The 22,090-nt window shown below is 46.0% G+C and overlaps 1 protein-coding gene across 2 annotated transcripts in view; it reads left to right on the top strand.

Annotated features, from left to right (window-relative positions):
• Positions 1 to 15,719, top strand: part of CUNH20orf96 (chromosome unknown C20orf96 homolog) — a 117,135-nt gene extending 101,416 nt beyond the window's left edge. Inside the window, exons 6-11 of one of the 2 annotated variants that reach the window (XM_087720657.1) lie at positions 5,071 to 5,170; positions 8,641 to 8,798; positions 8,921 to 9,022; positions 10,611 to 10,697; positions 12,195 to 12,313; positions 15,455 to 15,719. In XM_087720657.1, coding sequence (XP_087576783.1) covers positions 5,071 to 5,170; positions 8,641 to 8,798; positions 8,921 to 9,022; positions 10,611 to 10,697; positions 12,195 to 12,313; positions 15,455 to 15,512 — 624 coding nt within the window. In that variant the 3' untranslated portion in view covers positions 15,513 to 15,719. The remainder of the gene's footprint in view (positions 1 to 5,070; positions 5,171 to 8,640; positions 8,799 to 8,920; positions 9,023 to 10,610; positions 10,698 to 12,194; positions 12,314 to 15,454) is intronic. The other variant, XM_087720658.1, reaches the window with a different exon arrangement.
• Positions 15,720 to 22,090: the final 6,371 nt, after the last annotated feature.

The raw sequence follows: 22,090 nt of genomic DNA on the forward strand, positions 1-22,090 counted from the left end.
CATGCTTTAATCCCATCCCCTCTGGAGCTGAAGTGGAGAACTCTTTATTATGTAAAGGGACTAGCTTGGCCTTTTTAATGGCCCATTAACAGTGGGGATGGGCAGGAAGCTACAGGGAGCTATTCTGTCTTTTAAAACATGTTTCATCCTTTTCACATCCAGAGAAATATTCTGCCTTTTCAACGTTTCCTAGGATATTTCATTTTTTTCTGGGAGTGGGCTGTGTGATAGCTGGGTGATAATTTCCTACAGTACCGCGGAGGTTGTGTTGATTCGATGGTATAGTTGGGTTAGGAATTAAATACTGTTCAAGTATTTAAACTAGTTTAGGAGTTGAATCCTGTCCCTTTAAGATAGTTTAGGAGTTGAATCCTGTCCCTTTAAGACGTAGCCTTCCAGGTAATGTAGAATTGCCTTCTGGGAAATGTGGTCTTCATTGCCATGTTCACATCTGCCTTGTTGATTGGCCACGGGGTTATACCTCTGATGCTGGGTAAATGCATCGTGCAGACCAGCGGTCATTTTGAATCCTAACAAAGGAATCCAGCTTCAGCTTCTCCTCTTGGGGAAGAAAGCCCCTCTTCTCCCCTGCCCATAATAGGGTCAAATTATGGTGTGTCTCTCTGAAGAATCTCAGCCGTAATCACGAGTGATTGTTTTTGCAAATGCCTGGAGAATAAACGTAATTTGCACGATTTCCTCTCTGCGTGGAGTTTTATCTGCCTGAGAAGAGCAATCCTACGCTCGGGACCCGAACGGTGAGAAGACAGCTAAACTTCTCCTTGCTAAAGAAAGACTCTCTTGACGTGGGAAGGGTGAAACCTCTCTTCGCAAAGGACAGATTCTGCCGGCGAAAAAAAGCATGTTTGCATCCTCGCCTTGGTAAGGAAAACCCCGTTTCAGTACATCAAAGCGGAAGATTTCGATTCCTCCTCTTTGCAGAGTAAAGAGTAAATTCCTCCTATTTGCAGGCTACCGGATTGTAAAAGCCTCATAGAGAAGTTTCCATATCGGATTTGCATGATAAGACCAGTGGAATCTGCATTTTAATAAGGAAAGGCAAATAAAACCCCAGGCCCTCTTTAAGTTTTATTCACCTGCTTTCTTTAACTCTCTTTGAAAATTAACTCGAAAGTCAGCCCCCTTCACAGTTTGTGAGCTAATCCCAGTGCAGAATTGGAACTCTTATCACGGGAGAACAGCCCTTGGGAACCCCAGAACCCAGGACATCCCGCCTGTAAATCCTCTTCACAGGGAAAAGCCAAAACGCAGTTACTTCAAGCATTTGTTAGACCAGTGTTTTTCAACCACTGTGCCGCGGCACACTAGTGTGCCGTGACATAGTGTAAGGTGTGCCGTGGGAAAAACACCCGCTATATAGTCAGTATAGGCACAGAGTTATTTTTTTTAAACATTTTCTAATGGTGGTGTGCCTCGTGATTTTTTTCATGAAAAAAGTGTGCCTTTGCACAAAAAAGGTTGAAAAACACTGTGTTAGACGAAGCGCCCTCTGACGGCTCACTTGGGAAACGGCAACCTGTATTTTGGCTACTCCCACGCACTGCCCTCTGGTGGTCAGTCTGTGAACCACAGGCACGTGTTCAAGCCACCAGCCTGCAACGCACCCTAGTGGCCAAAAAGTGAGCTGTGTCGACATTGCCTAAATCTTGCAACTCACCCTAGTGGCCCAAAAGTGAACTGCGCCGACATCTCCTAAAGATTGCTACACACCCTAGTGGCCAAAAAGTGAACTGCGCCAACATCTCCTAAAGATTGCTACACACCCTAGTGGCCAAAAGGTGAACTGCGCCGACATCTCCTAAAGATTGCTACACACCCTAGTGGCCAAAAAGTGAACTGCGCTGACATCTCCTAAAGCTTGCATCGCACCCTAGTGGCCAAAAAGTGAACGCCAACATCTCCTAAAGCTTGCAACTCACCCTAGTGGCCAAAACGTGAACTGTGCCAACATCTCCTAAAGCTTGCAACTCACCCTAGTGGCCAAAAATTGAACTGCGCCAACATCTCCTAAAGATTGCTACACACCCTAGTGGCCAAAAAGTGAACTGCGCCAACATCTCCTAAAGATTGCTACACACCCTAGTGACCAAAAAGTGAACTGCGCCGACATCTCCTAAAGCTTGCAACCACCCTAGTAGCCAAAAAGTGAACTGTGCCAACATCTCCTAAAGCTTGCAACTCACCCTAGTGGCCAAAAATTGAACTGCGCCAACATCTCTTAAAGATTGCTACACACTCTAGTGGCCAAAAAGTGAACTCAGCTGATATCTCTTAAAGTTTGCAACTCACCCTAGTGGCCAAAAAGTGAACTGCGCCGACATCTCCTAAAGATTGCTACACACCCTAGTGGCCAAAAAGTGAACTGCGCTGACATCTCCTAAAGCTTGCAACCACCCTAGTAGCCAAAAAGTGAACTGCGCTGACATCTCCTAAAGCTTGCATCGCATCCTAGTGGCCAAAACGTGAACTGTGCCAACATCTCCTAAAGCTTGCAACTCACCCTAGTGGCCAAAAAGTGAACTGCGTCAACATCTCCTAAAGATTGCTACACACCCTAGTGGCCAAAAAGTGAACTCAGCTGATATCTCTTTGCAACTCAACCTAGTGGCCAAAAGGTGAACTGCACTGACATCTCTTAAAGCTTGCAACATACCCTAGTGGCCAAAAAGTGAACTGCGCTGACTTCTCCTAAAGCTTGCAACGCACCCTAGTGGCCAAAAAGTGAAACTCACCAACATCTCTTAAAGTTTGCAACTCACCCTAGCAGCCAAAAAGTGAACTGCGCTGACATCTAAAGCTTACAATGCACCCTAGTGGCCAAAAAGTGAACTTCACCAACATCTCCTAAAGCTTGCAACGCACCCTAGTGGCCAAAAGGTGACTTGCCCTGAAAATTCCTAATATATTCAGGAAATTTCCTGTTTTAATCTTAAGTCATGGAGTCTCCTGTCATGGCAGACATGTCAGACCTCAACACAAACTCAGAATTTCTTGTTCAAAACTCAGAATTGGTTGTGGAACACTCAGAAATAACCGAAGGACCTCAAGCAACCAACAACTCGAGGCCGCAGAGGAAGTTTCCTGATGCCAAAGAGGCGAGCCTGAGGGAGAATTGGGACAAGGACTGTCAACGTTATAACAAATCCTGGGAAAGGTTGCTTATCATGGATAAGGAACTTCAACAGGATGCTACTAGCCCCTTTTCGCATACCCAGATGTTCTGACCCCCCTCATCCTACACCAAGGCATGCCGAAACAAAGATACTTCAAAGGATTTATTAACACACAGAACAGCAAAGTCCAGACGTTGGCAGCAATCCAGCACAGACTAGCCTTGGCAGCAATCCAGCCTGCCAAGCTAGCCACGAGAGTTCTCCAGCTCTAGTGAATATGTCGACTCCTGCAACGAGCGTGTGCACAATCATTCCTTTTATAGTCTTGCACCAGCTGAGTGCAATTATCTCCTGTACCTGTGTAACTGTTCCTTACGCCTATTAGCTCTCCGTTGCCGGGCATCCAGGACCAACTCTTTTGTCTCCTCCCCACTGCTCCAATGCATGACGTCGGGATCACACTCCCTTGTCTCCTCCCCACTGGTCCAAGGCTCAGGCGCCTCCTAGTGGCCAACCAGCCTCTCTGCGCCCTGCTCGGAGTGGGAACCCTGTCCAGGGTCCTCCACATCCTCCAAAGCCGACTCAGAGGGCCCCTCGCTGTCGGGAGTCTGGTGGCAACTCCAACGGCTCCTGCTGGGCCACAACACCAGACCACGCCTGCTGATCAACCATGAGCAAGCGCTCTCTCTCCCCTCATCGGTCTGAACCGGAAGCCTGAAATGAAAGCTCATCTAGTGGAATTCATGGAGAAGATGGTCCAGAACGGGCACCCTGAGCTTGCCCCCACCTCTGGGAAGAAATGAGGAATGCTGGTACCTGCCACTCTTTGGAGGGCGCAACACAGCCATTTGCCCCCGAGGCTGTGCCCGCGTCCTCCCGCCCCCGCAGTCTTTCGCCAAGAAACTCTACACCATGCCAATCACTGCCCTGGTACTGCTCGAAGGAAGAACAAACTTGAAGATTGAACCTCAAGCTTTGCATGCTTTCTAATCGTTGCCTTGTTTGATGCTGTACTTCTGTTTATTTTAGTTAATAGTTAGTTAATAGTGGAATTTATAATTCCAGACAGGGAGTGTACTGATTCAAGGGTAGAGTTAGACTAGGAATTAAATACTCTTCAAGTTAGTTTAGGTGTTGAATCCTGTCCCTTTAAGAGGTAGCCTTCCAGGTAATGTAGAATTGCCTTCTGGGAAATGTAGTCTTTATGTCATGAGCCGAGGTGGCGCAGTGGTTAGGGTGCAGTACTGCAGGCCACTTCAGCTGACTGTTATCTGCAGTTCGGCTGTTCAAATCTCACCGGCTCAGGGTTGACTCAGCCTTCCATCCTTCCGAGGTGGGTGAAATGAGGACCCGGATTGTTGTGGGGGGCGATATGCTGACTCTGTAAACCGCTTAGAGAGGGCTGAAAGCCCTATGAAGCGGTATATAAGTCGAACTGCTATTGCTATTGCTATGTCACATCTGCCTTGTTGATTGGCCACGGGATTATACCTCTGATTGTCTGCTGGGTAAATGCATCGTGCAGACCAGCGGTAATTTTGAATCCCAACAAAAGAAGCCAGCTTCAGCTTCTCCTCTTGGGGAAGAAAGCCCCTCTTCTCCCCTGCCCATAATAGGGTCAAACCATGGTGTGTCTCTCAGAAGAATCTCAGCCGTAATCACGAGTGATTGTTTTTGCGAATGCCTGGAGAATAAACGTAATTTGCACGATTTCCTCTTTGCGTGGAGTTTTATCTGCCTGAGAAGAGCGATCCTACGCTCGGGACCCGAACAGAGGTCTTCTAGTCTGACCCCTTTGCTCAAGCAGGAGACCCAGAGAGGTGGCCCGTCGAGTCTCTTTCTTAGAAACCTCCAGAGATTTCAGGCACCCACAACTTCTAGCAGTGAACGGTTCCACTGGGCTAATCGTACTCTTTGTTAACTTCGTATGCCACAGCGGATCATCGCCACTCTCCGAGACTCCAATCAGAACCAAATTGGTGCCGCCAAAGCAGACCTCAGCGCCGCGGAGAAGAGAGTGGAGAAGAAAATGGCGAGTAAGTGGTTCCCACCTGACCTCCTCGCTCTGGAGTGGCGGGGGCTGGGGGGGCTGGGCAGAGGAGAGCTCCACAATTTTCACCCCCCCCCCCAAGGAAGCAGTAGGGCCTTGTGGCCAGATTGCTTATCAAAGCACCCCCTCTTAATGCATAGATAGCCCTTGGCTTGAAACCATTCAGCCGCGTTGAAAAAAGGGAGCCCTGACTGGTCCTTGCAAACATTCATTCATTCATTCATTCATTCATTCATTCATGTGGCAGACAGTCACCTGGTCAAACTCCAGGCCCTTGGGAACTGGCAAGGCCTTGTGACAGTGTGCATGTGTCTATGTGTATGTATGTGGTGGGATCTAGCCAGTTCGCACCACTTCGAGAGATCCAGTTGTTACATTTCTCAGCAGTTTGGTGAACTGGTTGTTGGAAGAAATCTTTAGGGCTGAGAACCAGTTGTTAAATTATTTGAATCCCACCGTGTGTGTATTTGTGCGCGCCGCGTGCATGCATGTGTGTATGTATGTATATGTGTGCGTGTATGTGTGTGTGTATATATAAAGTGCTGTGTCAAAGCACCTGCTATGCTTTGCTATGCTATACTCTCCTCCCTTATCAGCTGAGCCAGGGGAACGATTTAAGTGTTTTTTTTCCCTTTTGTCAATAGCAATAGCAGTAGACTTATATACCGCTTCATAGGCCTTTCAGGCCTCTCTAAGCGGTTTACAGAGAGTCAGCATATTGCCCCCAACAATCTGGGTCCTCATTTTACCCACCTCGGAAGGATGGAAGGCTGAGTCAACCCTGAGCCGGTGAGATTTGAACCGCTGACCTGCTGATCTAGCAGTAGCCTGCAGTGCTGCATTTAACCACTGCGCCACCTTGGCTCTTGTCAAAGCACCTGGTATGTCCAAATATGGGAGGGAACATGCTGATTCCCTTTTCGCCCCACTCCAGGAGTCTTCCAGGCAGATAAACCATTTTGCGTCGCATTTTTGCTGATAAATAAACGAAGGGAGACTAGCATGGATCTATTTCAAGCTATTTAGCTCTCATCAGCTAGCCATACCCTCGCTGGGATTCGAACCTGAGCTGTTTTTCCATGTTAGGCAGTTGCATTAGCCTCTAAGCCACAAGCTCTCCTCCCTTATCAGCTGAGCCAAGGGAATGATTAAGTGTTTTTTTTTTTCTTTTGTCAAAGAGCCGAGGTGGCGCAGTGGTTAGGGTGCAGTACTGCAGGCCACTTCAGCTGACTGCTATCTGCAGTTCGGCGGTTCTAATCTCACCGGCTCAGGGTTGACTCAGCCTTCCATCCTTCCGAGGTGGGTAAAATGAGGACCCAGACTGTGGGGGCAATATGCTGACTCTGTAAACCGCTTAGAGAGGGCTGAAAGCCCTATGAAGCGGTATATAAGTCTAACTGCTATAGCACCCTGTATGCCCAAATATGGGAGGAAGCCTACTGCTTGTATGGAGAGGAGAACTCGTAGCTTAGAGGTTAATATAAGTGCCTAACATGTAAAAACAGCCCAGGTTCGAATCCCAGCGAGGGTGTGGCTAGCTGATGAGAGCTAAATAGCTTGAAATAGATCTATGCTAGTCTCCCTTCGTTTATTTGTCAGCAAAAATGCAACACAAAATACACACACACAAACACACACACACACGACGACGACTAAACAGGTAGTTCCTGGTAAATGTAATCTTTGCAAGCCTGTTTCGGTACGTCCAACAAATAACACAATGTAAAAGACGAGTGAATTAAAGTCAAGCCTGTAATTCCGTACTCCCCTCCACCGTTTAAACCCTCCTCTGGTTCGCTCTCCTGTGCCCCGCCCTCTCCTACATGCGTGCAACATACCCAAGATGGTGCATTCCGTGTGAAAGTCACTGCCGGGTCCGAAGGGCCGAAGGGAGACAACGGTGGCACTGCAGCCATCCAAGTCAGGAATCTCCCCACCGGCGGAACGGCAGCCCCCAGCCCCTGAGAGCTCCGGGGCTTATAGGATATATGTATCTGTGCATGCATGGATGTGTATGGTTATTATAAGAGCCATGGTGGCACAGTGGCTGGAATGCAGTACTGCAGGCTAACTCAGTGCTCCCTGCCAGGGGTTCGATCCTGACCCGCTCAAGGTTGACTCAGCCTTCCCTCCCTCCGAGGTCGGTAAAATGAAGACCCAGATTGTTGGGGGCAAATATGCTGACTCTGTAAACCGCTTAGAGAGATCTAGATTATCTATCTATCTATCTATCTATCTATCTATCTATCTATCTATCTATCTATCTATCTATCATATCTATTATCATTTATATTTATGTACGGTAGATAGATAGATAGAGATAGATATAGATAGAGAGATAGATATAGATAGATAGAGAGAGAGAGAGAGAGAGAGATATCATCTATTATCTTCTATCATATCTATATAGATAGATTAGATAGATAGATAGATAGATAGATAGATAGATAGATAGATAGATGATAGATAGATAGATAGATAGATAGATAGATAGATAGATAGATAGATAATAGATATGATAGGTAGATGAGATAAATAGATAGACAGATAGACAGACATTATCAATCAATCTACATAGATATAAATGATAGATAATAGATATGATAGATGTATAAAAACATTATCTACTTACCTATCTACTCTCTCATCTCTCTCTAGATACAGATATAAATGATAGATAATAGATATTATAGATATATTACTTATTTATCTATATCTATCTACATAGATATGATAGATAATAGATATGATAGATTATCTATCTATCATATCTATTATCATTTATATTTATGTATGGTAGATAGAGATAGAGATAGATAGATAGATAGAGAGAGAGAGAGAGAGATAATATATCTTTAATATCTATTATCTATCATTTATATCTGTATCTAGAGAGAGATGAGAGAGTAGATAGGTAAATAGATAATGTATTTATACATCTATCAATTATCTATCATATCTATGTAGATTGATTGATTGACAAGATAATATGTCTGTCTGTCTATCTCATCTACCTATCATATCTATCTATCTATCTATCTATCTATCTATCTATCTATCTATCTATCTATCTATCTATCTATCTATAGATAATATATCTATTATCTATCATTTCTATCTATGACTATAGATAGATTGCTAGATAGATGCATAGATACATTGTCTGTCTGTCTGTCTGTCTAGCTAGCTAGCTACTTACCTACCTTCTCCCTCCCTCTCTCTCTCCCTCCCTCCCTCCCTCCCTCTCTCTCTCTCTCTCTCTCTCTCTCTCTCAATAGGCTGCCTGTGTAAACTGCTTGGAGAGGGCTGGATGGGAAGCCCTGTGAAGCAGCGTATAAGTCCAAGCCCTGTGGCTATTTCCTTTGGCGAGCGGGCATCAGAGCTCCGTGTTTTCATGAACGCCCGCCTGTTCCCAGTAAAAAAAAAAGTGACCATTGAGGTTCTCTCCTCTTCCAGAACTGAACCAGGAGCTGACACGGGTGGACACCCGGGTACATACCATGCAGGAAGAGGTCAACGTCCTGCGATCCTACATGGACAAGGAGTATCCCCTGAAGGCCGTCCAGATCGCCTCCCTTCTGCGCACCATCCGGAACCTGAACGAGGAGCAGCAGGTGGGGGGGATGTCCTTCCCAGGCCCCCAGGTCTCAAGGGTGGGGTGGGGTGGGGGCGTGGGGTCCTTGGACCCTTCTTTAAAGACCCCCTTCCCCCTTTCCCGCTGTTCTGCCTTCTCCAGGATGAATTGGAAGACACCGAGGATCTGGCCAGGCGCTTCCTGGACACTTTAACCAAAAAAGCCAGAGACGAGCAGGAGCGCATTCTGCATTCTGTGGCCGATGTGAGTGGACATCGCTCTGACTGGCCCCCCGTGGCACCTTCCCCCCCACACACCCCCGTCAAAAGGCAACTGGACTTTCTTCTGTATTTTTTTCCCCCTTTGAAAACGTTTCACTTCTCATCCCAAGAAGCTTCTTCAGTTCTAGCTGAGATGCCGGACAGCCTTTTTCTCTTGAATGGTATATATTATGGGGTCTCCTGCTTGGACTAGAAGACCTCCAAAGTCCCTTCCAGCTCTATTCTTGGCGCCTTGATTGGGCAGGGGGTTGGAGAGTAACAGAGTTGGGAGGGACCTTGCAGGTCATCTAGTCCAACCCCCTCCCCAAACAGGAGACCCTACACCATTTCCGACAGAGGGCAGTCCAGTCTCTTCTTGAAAGCCTCCAGCGATGAAGCTCCCACATCTTCCGAAGGGAACTTCTGTTCCATGAGTTGATGGTTCTCACTGTCAGAAAATTCCTCCTTATTTTTAGGTTGAATCTCTCCTTGGTCAGTTTCCATCCATTATTATTCCTTCTCTGGCCTTCGGATGCTTTGGTGACCCCCTTCCTCTCTGTCCTCGACTTACGACCGCAATGGAGCGCCCCAAATTTATGTTGCTAAGTAGAGTCACTCCAATTTGGAAGGTTACAAATTAATAATTTTCAGTAGCTTCTCTCCTTGGTCAGTTTCCATCCATTCTTCCTTGTCTGGCCTTCGGGGGCTTTGGGGAATAGCTTAACCCCCTTCCTCCTCTCTGTGGCAGCTCTTCAAATATTGGAAGATGCTCTCCTGTCTCCCCTGGTCCTTCTCTTCCCTAGACTAGCCAGGCCCAGTTCCTGCAACCGTCCATCGTAGGTTTTAGCCTCCAGGCCTTTGAGCATCTTAGATAGATTCAGATTAACAGAGTTGGAAGGGACCTTATAGGTCATCTAGTCCAACCCCCTACCCAAGCAGGAGACCCTACACCATCTCTGACAGATGGCAGTCCAGTCTCTTCTTGAAAGCCTCCAGAGATGAAGCTCCCACAACTTCTGAAGGCAGCTTCTGTTCCATGGGTTGATTGTCCTCACTGTCTGGAAATTAATTCCTCCTTATTTCCAGGTTGAAATCTCTCCTTGGTCAGTTTCCATCCATTGATCCTTCTCTGGCCTTTGGTGGCTTTGAAGAATAGCTTGACCCCCCCTTCCTCCTCTCTGTGGCAGCCCCTCCAATATTGGAAGATGCTCTCCTGTCTCCCCTGGTCCTTCTCTTCCCTAGACCTGCCATGCCCAGTTCCTGCAACCGTTCTTTGTATTTTTGAGCCTCCAGTCCCCTAATCCTCTTTCTTGCTCTTCTCTGCACTCTTTCTAGAGTCTCCACATCCTTTTTATAGTGGGGTGACCAAAACTGGATGCAGGATTTTAGATGTGTCCTTACTAAGGCTTTATAGAGTGGTATTAATACCTCCCTTGATCTTGATTGTATCCCTCTGTTAATGCAACTGAGGATTGCATTGGCTTTTTCGGCTGCCGCTGCACACAGCTGGCTCCTATTTAGCTGGCTGTCCACTAAGACTCCAAGATCCCTCTCTGAAGCCTTAATTCTGTCGTTCCTTTTTGTCGTCCTAGAAAAAGCTCTTGCAGTACCAGGACGGACTGGAGCAGATGCACCGGAACAACACGGAGCTGAGAAGACAGATCGACGTGCAAAAGGAGGCAAGGAAATCGGGGAATCACAGCCAGTTAATTGAGCTGGTGTCAGGGTTGGTTGGAAGCGGCTTCTCTTGATCCCCTGGTGGCCTCCTTTCCCGCGGGGTAACCTTCCAGGAGGTTCCGTGGCCGCTAGAAACTGTCCCGTATGGAGGGCGAAGAGAAGCCCTGAATGGAGGTCTTTGCGAGACAAGCAGTCCTTGAGTTACAACACTTCATTTAGTGACTGTTCCAAAGTTACAACGGCACCCCCCCCCAAAAAAGCGGCTTACGGCCTTTTTTCCACCCTTACGACCGTGGCAGCATCTCCGTGGTCGTGTGAAAAATACAGACCTTTGGCAACGGACTTGTATTTATGACGGTTGCCGTTTCTCGGGGATCACACAATCTTCTGGATTCACTTTGCAACTAACTTTTAACGACAGCCGTGATTCGTGAAAAAAACACTGCAACTGTCCTAAATGCGAGTCCGTTGCCAAGCGTCTCCGGATTTTGATTTAGCGACGACGGGGGACGCCGCCACGGTCGTAAGTGTGGAAAATGGTCCCGAGTCCCTTTTTCCGGTGCTCTTGAACAGTTGTAAGTCAAGGACATGGGACGCGGCGGCTCAGGGGCTAAGACGCTGAGCTTGTCGATCCGAAAGGTTGGCAGTTCGGCGGTTCGAATCCCTAGAGCCCCGTAACGGAGTGAACTCCCGTGACTTCTCCCAGCTTCTGCCAACCTAGCAGTTCGAAAGCACGTAAAAAGTGCAAGTAGAAAAACAGGAACCACCTTGGTGGGAAGGGAACAGCGTTCCGTTTGCCTTCGGCGTTGAGTCATGCCGGCCACATGACCACGGAGACGTCTTCGGACAGCGCTGGCTCTTCGGCTTTGAAACGGAGATGAGCACCGCCCCCTAGAGTCGGGAACGACTAGCACATCTGTGCGAGGGGAATACCTTGACCTTAAGTGGAGGACTACTTGAAATGGTTCCACCACAAAAGCGCGTAGGACAAAATCGCGCTCGACAAAAGCGCGCTGTGATGTCATCACAGCGCGACGAACAAGTTCGAAAAATGTAAAAATAAAGCGAAAACCTTACCCTAAGCCCCCCAAACCTAACCCTAAACCTAACTCTTAACCTAACCCTAAACCTAACCCTAAACCTAACCGTTAAAGTAACGAAAAACCTAACGCTAACCCTTAACCTAACCCTAACGCTAACGCTCTAAAGCTAACCCTAACCCTTAACCTAACCCTAACCCTAAACCTAACCCTTACCTTTATTTGAATCGGCTTGCTTTAATTTAATTTTTATTAATTTTTATTTGAATTTTTCGATCTTTTTCGTCGCGCTGTGATGACGTCAAAGGCGCGATTTTGTTGATCGCGCTTTTGCCGTCCGCGCTTTTGACGGGTCACGACTTGAAATAGGGGCCCTGGAGGCCATCCGTGTTGCAAACTCCATGCAGGAGGAGCCGGGAGTGGGAGATTCTGAACCTCTGGCCCCGCCTCCCTTCGCAGGTGATCGACGACCTGGTGGAAGAAGTGACGGAGCTGCAGAAGAGCATCATCACCCTGCATCACTCCCTGGAGGATCCCTACAACATCACCTTCCCGGACGTCCTCCTGCGCCGGCCCAAGTATTGCCCCTCCCTTTGCACCTTAATGTTTCTTATCATGCAGCCGCACGGCAGTGGTGGGCTCCGGTTCACTGACAACAGGGCGAACGACAAAACTGTGCCCGACTAAACCGCGGTGACAAAACCGCGTGTTCTAAAGCGCTCCGACGAATGAGCGCTGAATCACGCCGACAACAGCGCGGCGACAGAAGCGCGCTGTATAACTAACCCTAACCCTAAACCTAACCCTAAACCTAACCCTTACCTTAAGTTAAATCGGCTTTCTGTCGATGCGCTGTTGTAAAGCGCCCTTCTGTCTCCGCGCTGTGGTCGCCGTGCTGTTGTCGCCGTGTTGATGACGTCGCGGTTTTAGTGACGCAGTTTAGTCGGGCGTGGTTTTGTCGTTTGCCCTTTGGTCGGGTCACGGTGGGCTCCGGGGCGGGGGTACGGCCTGGTATGGGTGTACCGGTGGTAGCTGGGAGCAGCAGCCCGCCTGCCCACCTGCGTTCCTTACCGCTTTTTGAGGGAAACGAGCCAATTGTACTCAGCATGTGGCGCCTGCGCAACCTCCGCCGAGTAGCTGAGTGTCGCTGGGCAGTGGCGTGCGCATGTATGTGCAGCGTGCATACCCGCCGAGGACACCCGGCCCCGTCACAGCTTACCGATTGTGACGGGATCTGGAATCTACTACTGCCGCACGGGTTGCTTGCAGCGAGGGGGGGGGGAGAAACGGGAAACCCAGAAGTGTATACCGATGGTTTTCGGCATACGACCGGCCGCTTAGCGACTGTTTAGAGTTGGAAAGGGTGCAGTCAGTGGCAACCTGGGATTTAAAAGACGGGAGTGGAATGCATAAGCATGGAGCGTTGCAGTGGCCCAGAGGCGGAATTCTCGCCTGACAATCCGGAGGCTGTGAGTTCAATCCTGGGCAGAGGCAGATATTTTTCTCTCTGAGCGTGAGAATATATCTGCTGAACAAAACTCCTCATTGGCGTCTGGTATAGCATCCGGCCAGTAAACCCTCAGCTCCATTTAGTTGCCCAGTTGTCCACCCTGCAAGGACTTATGGGGTCATTAAAAGGAGATGATGGTGAATATAATGCATAAGCATCTCATAAGGCATACTAGGGACCCATAATGTATACATACAGTAGTCCTCGACTTACAACACTTCACTTAGTGACCTTTCAGTTAGGATGGCACTGAAAAAAGGGACGGGACCATTTTTCCTTACTTAACGACCGTTGCAGCATGATTACATGATCAAAATTCAGACCCTTGGCAACTGACTCATATTTATGACGATCCCCTTTGGCAACCTTCCGACAAGCCACGTCAGTGGGGAAGCTAGATTCACTTAACAACCAGATTTCTAACTTAATTACTGCAGCAGTTCACTTAACAGCAGTGGAAGGGAGGTCGTAAAACAGGTCCAAATTCACTTCTCCACTCTCCCGCTTAGCCACAAAAATTTTGGGCTCAATTGCGGTTGTAAGTCGAGGACGACCTGTGTGTACGACCTTGGTTCGTAGTTCCGATGGCTAACTTCCTGCCCTGCAGGGTCTTGGGGGTAGCATCTTTCACCTCTCCGCATTTCCTACTGTGGATCAATCAATCAGAATAGTGCTGGAAGGGACCCGTGAGGTCTTCTAGTCCAACCCCATTTGATACTACACTGCTGTATTCCTTTGATGTAAATGGTGTAGAATAGAATTAACGAGCTGGAAGGGACCTTGGAGGTCTTCTAATCCAGCCCCCTGCTCAAGCAGGAGACCCTTACAGAATTACAGAATAACAAAGAGCTGGAAGGGACCTCGGAGGTCTTCTAGTCCAGCCCCCTGCTCAAGCAGGAGACCCTTACAGAATTACAGAATAACAAAGAGCTGGAAGGGACCTCGGAGGTCTTCTAGTCCAGCCCCCTGCTCAAGCAGGAGACCCCCATAACTTTTCAGACAAATGGCTGTCCGATCTCTTCTTGAAAACCTTTCTTACTTTCTTTCTTTCTTTCTTTCTTTCTTTCTTTCCCTTCCTTCCTTCCTTCCTTCCTTCCTTCTTCTCTTCTTTCCTCTTCTTCTTCTCCCTCCCTCTTTCTTTTTGGCTGCTCCTGTTGCTCTTCTCTGAACTTTTTCCAAAACCTATCAACATCTTTTTTGCAACGTGGTGACCAAAACTGGATGCAAAATATTCCAGGTGTGGCCTTACTAAGGCTTTATAAAGCAGCACCTGATTTTGATTCTATGCCTCTTGTTTATACAACCCAGGATCATATTAGCTTTTTTGGCGGCTGCTTTTCTTTCTTTCTTTCTTTCTTTCTTTCTTTCTTTCTTTCTTTCTTTCTTTCTTTCTTTCTTTCTTTCTTTCTTTCTTTCTTTCTTTCTTTCTTTCTTTCTTCCTTCCTTCCTTCCTTCCTTCCTTCCTTCCTTCCTTCCTTTCTCCTTCTCCTCCTCCTTCTTCCTCTTCTTCTTCTCCCCCTCCCTCTTTCTTTTTGGCTGCTCCTGTTGCTCTTCTCTGAACTTTTTCCAAAACCTATCAACTTCTTTTTTGTAATGTGGTGACCAAAACTGGATGCAGAATATTCCAGGTGTGGTCTTAGTAAGGCTTTATAAAGCGGTGCTAATACTTCACGTGATTTTGAGTCTATGTTTATACAACCAAGGATCGTATTATCTTTTTTGGCTGCTACACTTCTTTCTTTCTTTCTTTCTTTCTTTCTTTCTTTCTTTCTTTCTTTCTTTCTTTCTTTCTTTCTTTCCTTCCTTCCTTCCTTCCTTCCTTCTTTCTTTCTTCTCCTCCTCCTCCTTCTTCTCCTTCTTCCTCTTCTCCCTCCACTTTCTTTTTGGCTGCTCAGTTGCTCTCCTCTGAACTTTTTCCAAAGTCTCTCAACATCTTTTTTGTAACGTGGTGACCAAAACTGGATGCAAAATATTCCAGGTGTGGCCTTACTAAGGCTTTATAAAGCAGTAGTAATACTTCACGCGATTTTGATTCTATGTTTATACAACCAAGGATCGTATTCGCTTTTTTTGGCTGCTGCCGCGCACGGCTGGCTCATGTTTTAAGCGATTGTCCCCTAGGACTCCAAAATCCCTCTCCCGGTGACTGTTTTTTTAATTCTACGCATAATCTCATGCCTGCTTCTCTCCCTCTCACCCCCCCCCCCAGATGCACCCCAGACATGGAGGTCGTTCTGGACATCCCGACCGATGATTTCCCCTTGTAGTCGCCCGAAAGGAAGCGGGGAGCACACACCTTGAACTGCCAAAACCTCCTTGGCCTCCATTGTCGGTTGAGTTCGGCTGTGTTTGACCCGGATTGGGTGCTGCCTCCTGGCCTGAGCCTAGCCAAATCTTCCAGCCGTCTTCAAATTTCCTCAATCAAATATATCGGGTTTTTTTCATTTCCTCTATTAAAGGCAGCCTTTATCGGACTGAGTGGTGGTGGGGTTTATGGTTGGAGCACCCCAAAAACAAATGCTCTGTTTTCCTCGTTGCACCCCGATAGCGAATGTGGAGTCAAGGCTGTGGCGGAAGGATCAGCGACCAGGATCCCCTGCTTTCTTATACAGCTAGTCCTCGACTTACGACCCCCAAATTGACCTCGGCATTTCTGTGGTTGAGTGAGACATATTTTTTTAAAAAAAATTATTTCCATTTTCATAACATACAATCACATGTATAGTATACATAGCCAGTATTATATAGTATTAAAAGATAATTACATCAGTTCCTCTTGTCAACAATGCCCAGAAAGATAAAAAACCATTATTAGCTCTTCTGCTTTCCATACACCTCTTTCTTCTGCCTCTCTCCTACCTCCTTTCTTCCCTCCATCATCCTTTTCTACTCTACTTCCCCTTCCTTTCTCCTTCTCCTCTCTCTTCATTCCACTCCTCCTTATCCTCCTCATCTTCCCCCCTTACCCTCTCTCCTATCCCTCTCTTCCCATCTTTCTTCTACCTTCTGTTTCCCACTCTTCCTCTCTCCTATCCCTCTCTTCCCATCTTTCTTCTCCCTTCTGTTTCCCACTCTTCCTCTCTCCTATCCCTCTCTTCCCATCTTTCTTCTCTCTTCTGTTTCCCACTCTTCCTCTCTCCTATCCCTCTCTTCCCATCTTTCTTCTCCCTTCTGTTTCCCACTCTTCCTCTCTCCTATCCCTCTCTTCCCATCTTTCTTCTCTCCTCTGTTTCCCACTCTTCCTCCCATTGGTGTCTTTCCGCTTCTGAGCAAACTCCATTCTATGTTGATGGTATTTATGCTTCCATGTCCATAGAAAGTTTTTATTTTCCATTTTCATAACATACAATCACATGTATACTATTACATAGCCAATATCATGTTGTATTATTAAGTAATTACATCAATTCATCTTGCCATCAACGCCCAGAAAGATAAAAACCCATTATTAGCTCTTCTGCTCTCCATACACCTCTTTCTTCTGCCTCTCTCCTTCCTCCTTTCTTCCCTCCATCATCCTTTTCTACTCTGCTTCCCCTTCCTTTCTCCTTCTCCTCTCTCTTCATTCCACTCCTCCTTCTCCTCCTCATCTTCCCCCCTTACCCTCTCTCCTATCCCTCTCTTCCCATCTTTCTTCTCCCTTCTGTTTCCCACTCTTCCTCTCTCCTATCCCTCTCTTCCCATCTTTCTTCTCCCTTCTGTTTCCCAATCCTCCTCTCATTGGTGTATTTCCGCTTCATATCAATATGCTTAACATATCCTAGTTTTAAAGAAAAAATAATACTAATAGTAATGAAAATATAAGAGAAGACAGTATACATGTGGAGTCAAATTACATTAAAATCTAACACGTCTGGTCAAACCTGATATATGTCCCTCTCCCCCAACCCCCCCCCCCCAGCCTTCCCTCCCCCAACTTCCCAGAACCCGTACACGGTATAGATTTTAACAAAAAAACAGTCTAAAATATATTGAAAAAAAAGAATAAAAAAATTGATAACATCTTTACATTGAACTTAGCTCGACGCTAAGGAGAGAGAGACATTTTGTCGAGGGAGTTTTGGCCCATTTTATGACCTTTCTTGCCAGAGTTATTAAGGGAATCACTGCCGTCCAAGTTAGGAGCACGGTTGTTACGGGATCCTGGCTTCCTCCAATTGGCTTTGCTATTCAGAAGATCGCAAAAGGGGATCACGTGATCTCGGACACAGCAATCTGAGTCCGTTGCCAAATGGCTGGATTTTGATCCCATGACCACGGGGATGCTGCAAAGGTCACACTTGTGAAAAACAATCACAAGTCACTTTTTCTCAATGCCGTTGTAAACTTTGGTCGCTAAATGGACTGTTGTAAGTCGAGCATTACCTGTAAAGCAAGCAGCCTTTTAAATTCAGCCCGGCATGGAAGGGCATATAATAGTCCTCGGCTTATGACCACAATTCAGCCCAACAAAGAGTGCAGAGAAGAGCAGCCAGGATGAAGAGGGGACTGGAGGCTCAAACATACGATGGACGGTTGCAGGAACTCGGCCTGGCTAGTCTAGGGAAGAGAAGGACCAGGGGAGACAGGAGAGCATCTTCCAGTGTTTGAGGGGTTGCCCCAGAGAGGAAGGGAGGAAGGGGGTCAAGATATTCTCCAAAGCCCCCAAAGGCCAGAGAAGGATCAATGGATGGCAACTGATCAAGGAGAGATTCAACCTGGAAATGAGAACTTTTTCTGACAGTGAGAACCATCAACCCATGGAACAGAAGTTGCCTTTGGAAGTTGTGGGAGCTTCATCCCTGGAGGCTTTCAAGAAGAGACTGGATTTTCATCTGTCAGAAAAGGTGTAGGGTCTGCTTGGGAGAGGGGTTGGACTAGATGACCTTCAAGTTCCCTTCCAACTTTGTTAAATCTGAATCTACCTGAGATGATCAAAGCAGGCCTGGAGACTAAAACATACGATGAACAGTCGCAGGAACTGGGCCTGGCTAGTCTAGGGAAGAGAAGGACCAGGGGAGACAGGAGAGCATCCACCAATATTTGAGGGGCTGCCACAGAGAGGTGGAAGGGAGTCAAGCTATTCTCCAAGGCACCTGAAGGCCAGACAGGGAACGATGGATGGAAACTGACCAAGGAGAGATTCAACCTGGAAATAAGGAGAAACTTTCTGACGGTGAGAACCATCAACCAACGGAACAGAAGTTCCCTTCGGAAGTTGTGGGAGCTTCATCCTTGGAGGCTTTCAAGAAGAGATTGGACTGCTATCGGTCAGAAATGGTGTAGGGTCTGCTTGGGTGAGGGGTTGGGCTAGATGACCTTCAGGTTCCCTTCCAACTTTGTTAATCTGAATCTATCTGAGATGATCAAAGCAGGCCTGGAGACTAAAACATACAATGAACAGTTACAAGAACTGGGCCTGGCTGGTCTAGGGAAGAGAAGGACCAGGGGAGACAGGAGAGCATCTACCAATATTTGGGGAGCTGCCCCAGAGAGGAGGAAGGGGTCAAGCTATTCTCCAAGGCACCTGAAGGCCAGACAGGGAAGAATGGATGGAAACTGATCAAGGAGAGATTCAACCTGGAAATAAGGAGGAATTTCCCGACAGTGAGAACCATCAACCGATGGAACAGAAGTTGCCTTCGGAAGGTGTGGGAGCTCCATCCCTGGAGGCTTTCAAGAAGAGACTGGACTGCCATCGGTCAGAGATAGCCTAGGGTCTCCTGCTAGAAAACAAAACAATATGAATTGTAAAGATACAAGCAGGACAAGAAGCAACGGATGGAAACTAATCAAGGAGAGAAGCAACTTGGAATTAAGGAGAAACTTCCTAACAGTGAGGACAATTAGCCAGTGGAACTGCTTGCCACCAGAAGTTGCCGGTGCTTCATCACTGGAGGCTTTCAAGAAGAGACTGGCAATCCATTTGTCTGGAATGGCATAGGGTCTCCTGCTTGAGCAGGGGGTTGGACTAGATGACCTACAAGGTCCCTTCCAACTCTATTAACATTCTTATTTCTGTTGCTAAGCAAGACCGTTGTTAAATGAGTTTTCCCCCATTTCTACACCATTCCTTGCCGGGTCTGTTACGTGAATCACTGCTGTTGGTTACGCCAGTAACACATTTGTGAGAAAGAATGGATCCAGGTTTTTTTTCCATTCCAGCTCCAAATTCACCACTAGGTGGAGACAAATGGCATCAAAGGTGTCTTGTTAAGTGACTGGTCACAACTCTGTGCTTAACATTTAACACAACCCACAACTATCAAATTTTGGTCATCATATTACAAAAAAATAAGACTTTGGAAAAAGTTCGGAGAAGAGCAACTAAGGGGATCAAAAGCCTGGAGACCAAAACATAGGAAGAACGGCTGCAGGATTTAGGTTTGGCCAATCTAGAGAAAAGAAGGACCAGGGGAGACATGATAGAAGTCCTCCAACGTCTCAGGGGCTGCCCCAAAGAAGAGGGGAGTCAAGATATTCTCCAAAGCAGCAGAAGACAAGAAAGAATGGATGGAAACTAATCAAGCAGAGAAGCAGCGTGGAACTAAGGAGAAACTTCCTAACAGTCAGAACAATGAACCAGTGGAACAGCTGGCCACCAGAAGCTGTGGGTGCTTCATCCCTGGAGGTCTTTAAGAAGAGATTGGAGAAGAGATTGGAAATTTTATAGGGTCTCCTGCTTGAGCAGGGGGCTGGACTAGAAGACCTCCAAGGTCTCTTCCAACTCTATTCTAAATAATGAAAGACAGAAGCAGCTTGGAGCTAAGGAGAAACTTCCTAACAGTGAGAACAATTAACCAGTGGAACAGCTTGCCACCTGAAGTTGTGGGTTCTCCATCACTGGAGGTTTTCAAGAAGAGACTGGACACTCAACTTATCTGAGTAACTTCTCCTGCTTGAGCAGGGGGCTGGACTAGAAGACCTCCAAGGTCTCTTCCAACTCTATTCTAAATAATCAAAGAGAGAAGCAGCTTGGAGCTAAGGAGAAACTTCCTAACAGTGAGAACAATTAACCAGTGGAACAGCTGGCCACCTGAAGTTGTGGGTTCTCCATCACTGGAGGTTTTCAAGAAGAGACTTAACTTCTGCTGCTTGAGCAGGGGGCTGGACTAGAAGACCTCCTGTGTCCCTTCCAGCTCATTCTGTTTGATAACCATTTACATCAAAGCAACTCTTGTATTAAGGACTCCAGTTCAAATCATGACATACGTCTCCTTGGAGAGAAAGACACGAAGCTTTCAGTCTGAAGGGGTGTAGAAAGAGAAACGCAGATGAAAAGTTTTTTTTAAAAATGGAGCACATGCGAAATTTTCATAACTGGGCAGCTCTGGGGCTGTTCAGATAGTCCTCAACTTACAACCAGTCATTTGTGACCATTTCAAAAGTTAACACCTGGGGCAGCTTTCTCGTTAGCAATGGAAATGTTAGGCTCACGTGGTTGTACATTGAGGGCTACCTCCCGTGGGAGTTTATTTAAAAAAAAAAACCAATGAAGTCAGGTAGCAAATCAATAAATACAAATAAATGTAAATGCAGATAATTCTTGTCCGTTTTGGTCATAAGCTGGGCTTCACCTGCAGTGTTCATTGGCCAGGCACACCCAGGAGAAAGGCTTAATTCCAGAATTACCTTGTTCTGAGTGAAATCGGAATAAAAAACAAATGGATCTTTTTTTTAAAAAAAAAATGCACATTTTCCTGAGAAATTCCACATTGGGATTGGGACAGAAAGTCCTGGTTAAGTATCAACATTGCAATGGAGGGCTGAACTTGGGCATCGCTGAGCATCTGCTGCTCTCATTAAATCAGTTCTCACAGTTCCACCTTGGTCCTGTGGTCCTCTGAACACTCCAGGGAGCCATCTGGACCCCAAAGACGGAATAACAGAGTTGGAGGGGGTTGGGGTGACAGGATAGCAGTCTTCCAGGATTTGAGGGGCTGCCACAAGAAAAAAAAAAGGGAGGGGGTCGACTTATTTTCCAAAGCACTAGAATAGAAATGGAATGGGATAGGATAGGATAGAAGAGGGAATAGAATAAGGAATAGAATAGAATAAAGAATAGAATAAGGAATAGAATGGATAGAATAGAATTAAGGAATAGTAGAAGGAATAGAATAAGGAATAGAATAGAATATAGAATAAGGAATAGAATAGAATAAGGAATAGAATGGATAGAATAGAATTAAGGAATAGTAGAAGGAATAGAATAGAATATAGAATAAGGAATAGAATGGATAGAATAGAATTAAGGAATAGTAGAAGGAATAGAATAAGGAATAGAATAGAATATAGAATTAAGGAATAGAATAAGGAATAGAATAGAATAAGGAATAGAATGGATAGAATAGAATTAAGGAATAGTAGAAGGAATAGAATAAGGAATAGAATAGAATATAGAATAAGGAATAGAATAAAATAAGGAATAGAATAGAATATAGAATAAGGAATAGAATAGAATAAGGAATAGAATAGAATAAGGAATAGAATAGAATATAGAATAGAATAAGGAATAGAATGAATAGAATAGAATTAAGGAATAGTAGAAGGAATAGAACAAAGAATAGAATATAGAATAAGGAATAGAATAAGGAATAGAATAGAATAAGGAATAGAATGGATAGAATAGAATTAAGGAATAGAAGGAATAGAATAAGGAATAGAATAGAATATAGAATAAGGAATAGAATAGAATATAGAATAGAATAAGGAATAGAATGGATAGAATAGAATTAAGGAATAGTAGAAGGAATAGAATAGAATAAGGAATACAATAGAATATTAGAATAAATAATAGAATAGAATAAGGAATAGAATAGAATAGAATTCTTAATTAGCCAAGTGTGATTGGACCCACAAGGAATTT

The sequence above is a fragment of the Thamnophis sirtalis genome, unplaced genomic scaffold (assembly GCF_051295495.1).
Source record: "Thamnophis sirtalis isolate CommonGarterSnake01/CBP01778 unplaced genomic scaffold, rThaSir2_p1.2 scaffold_7, whole genome shotgun sequence".
Classification (NCBI taxonomy): domain Eukaryota; kingdom Metazoa; phylum Chordata; class Lepidosauria; order Squamata; family Natricidae; genus Thamnophis; species Thamnophis sirtalis.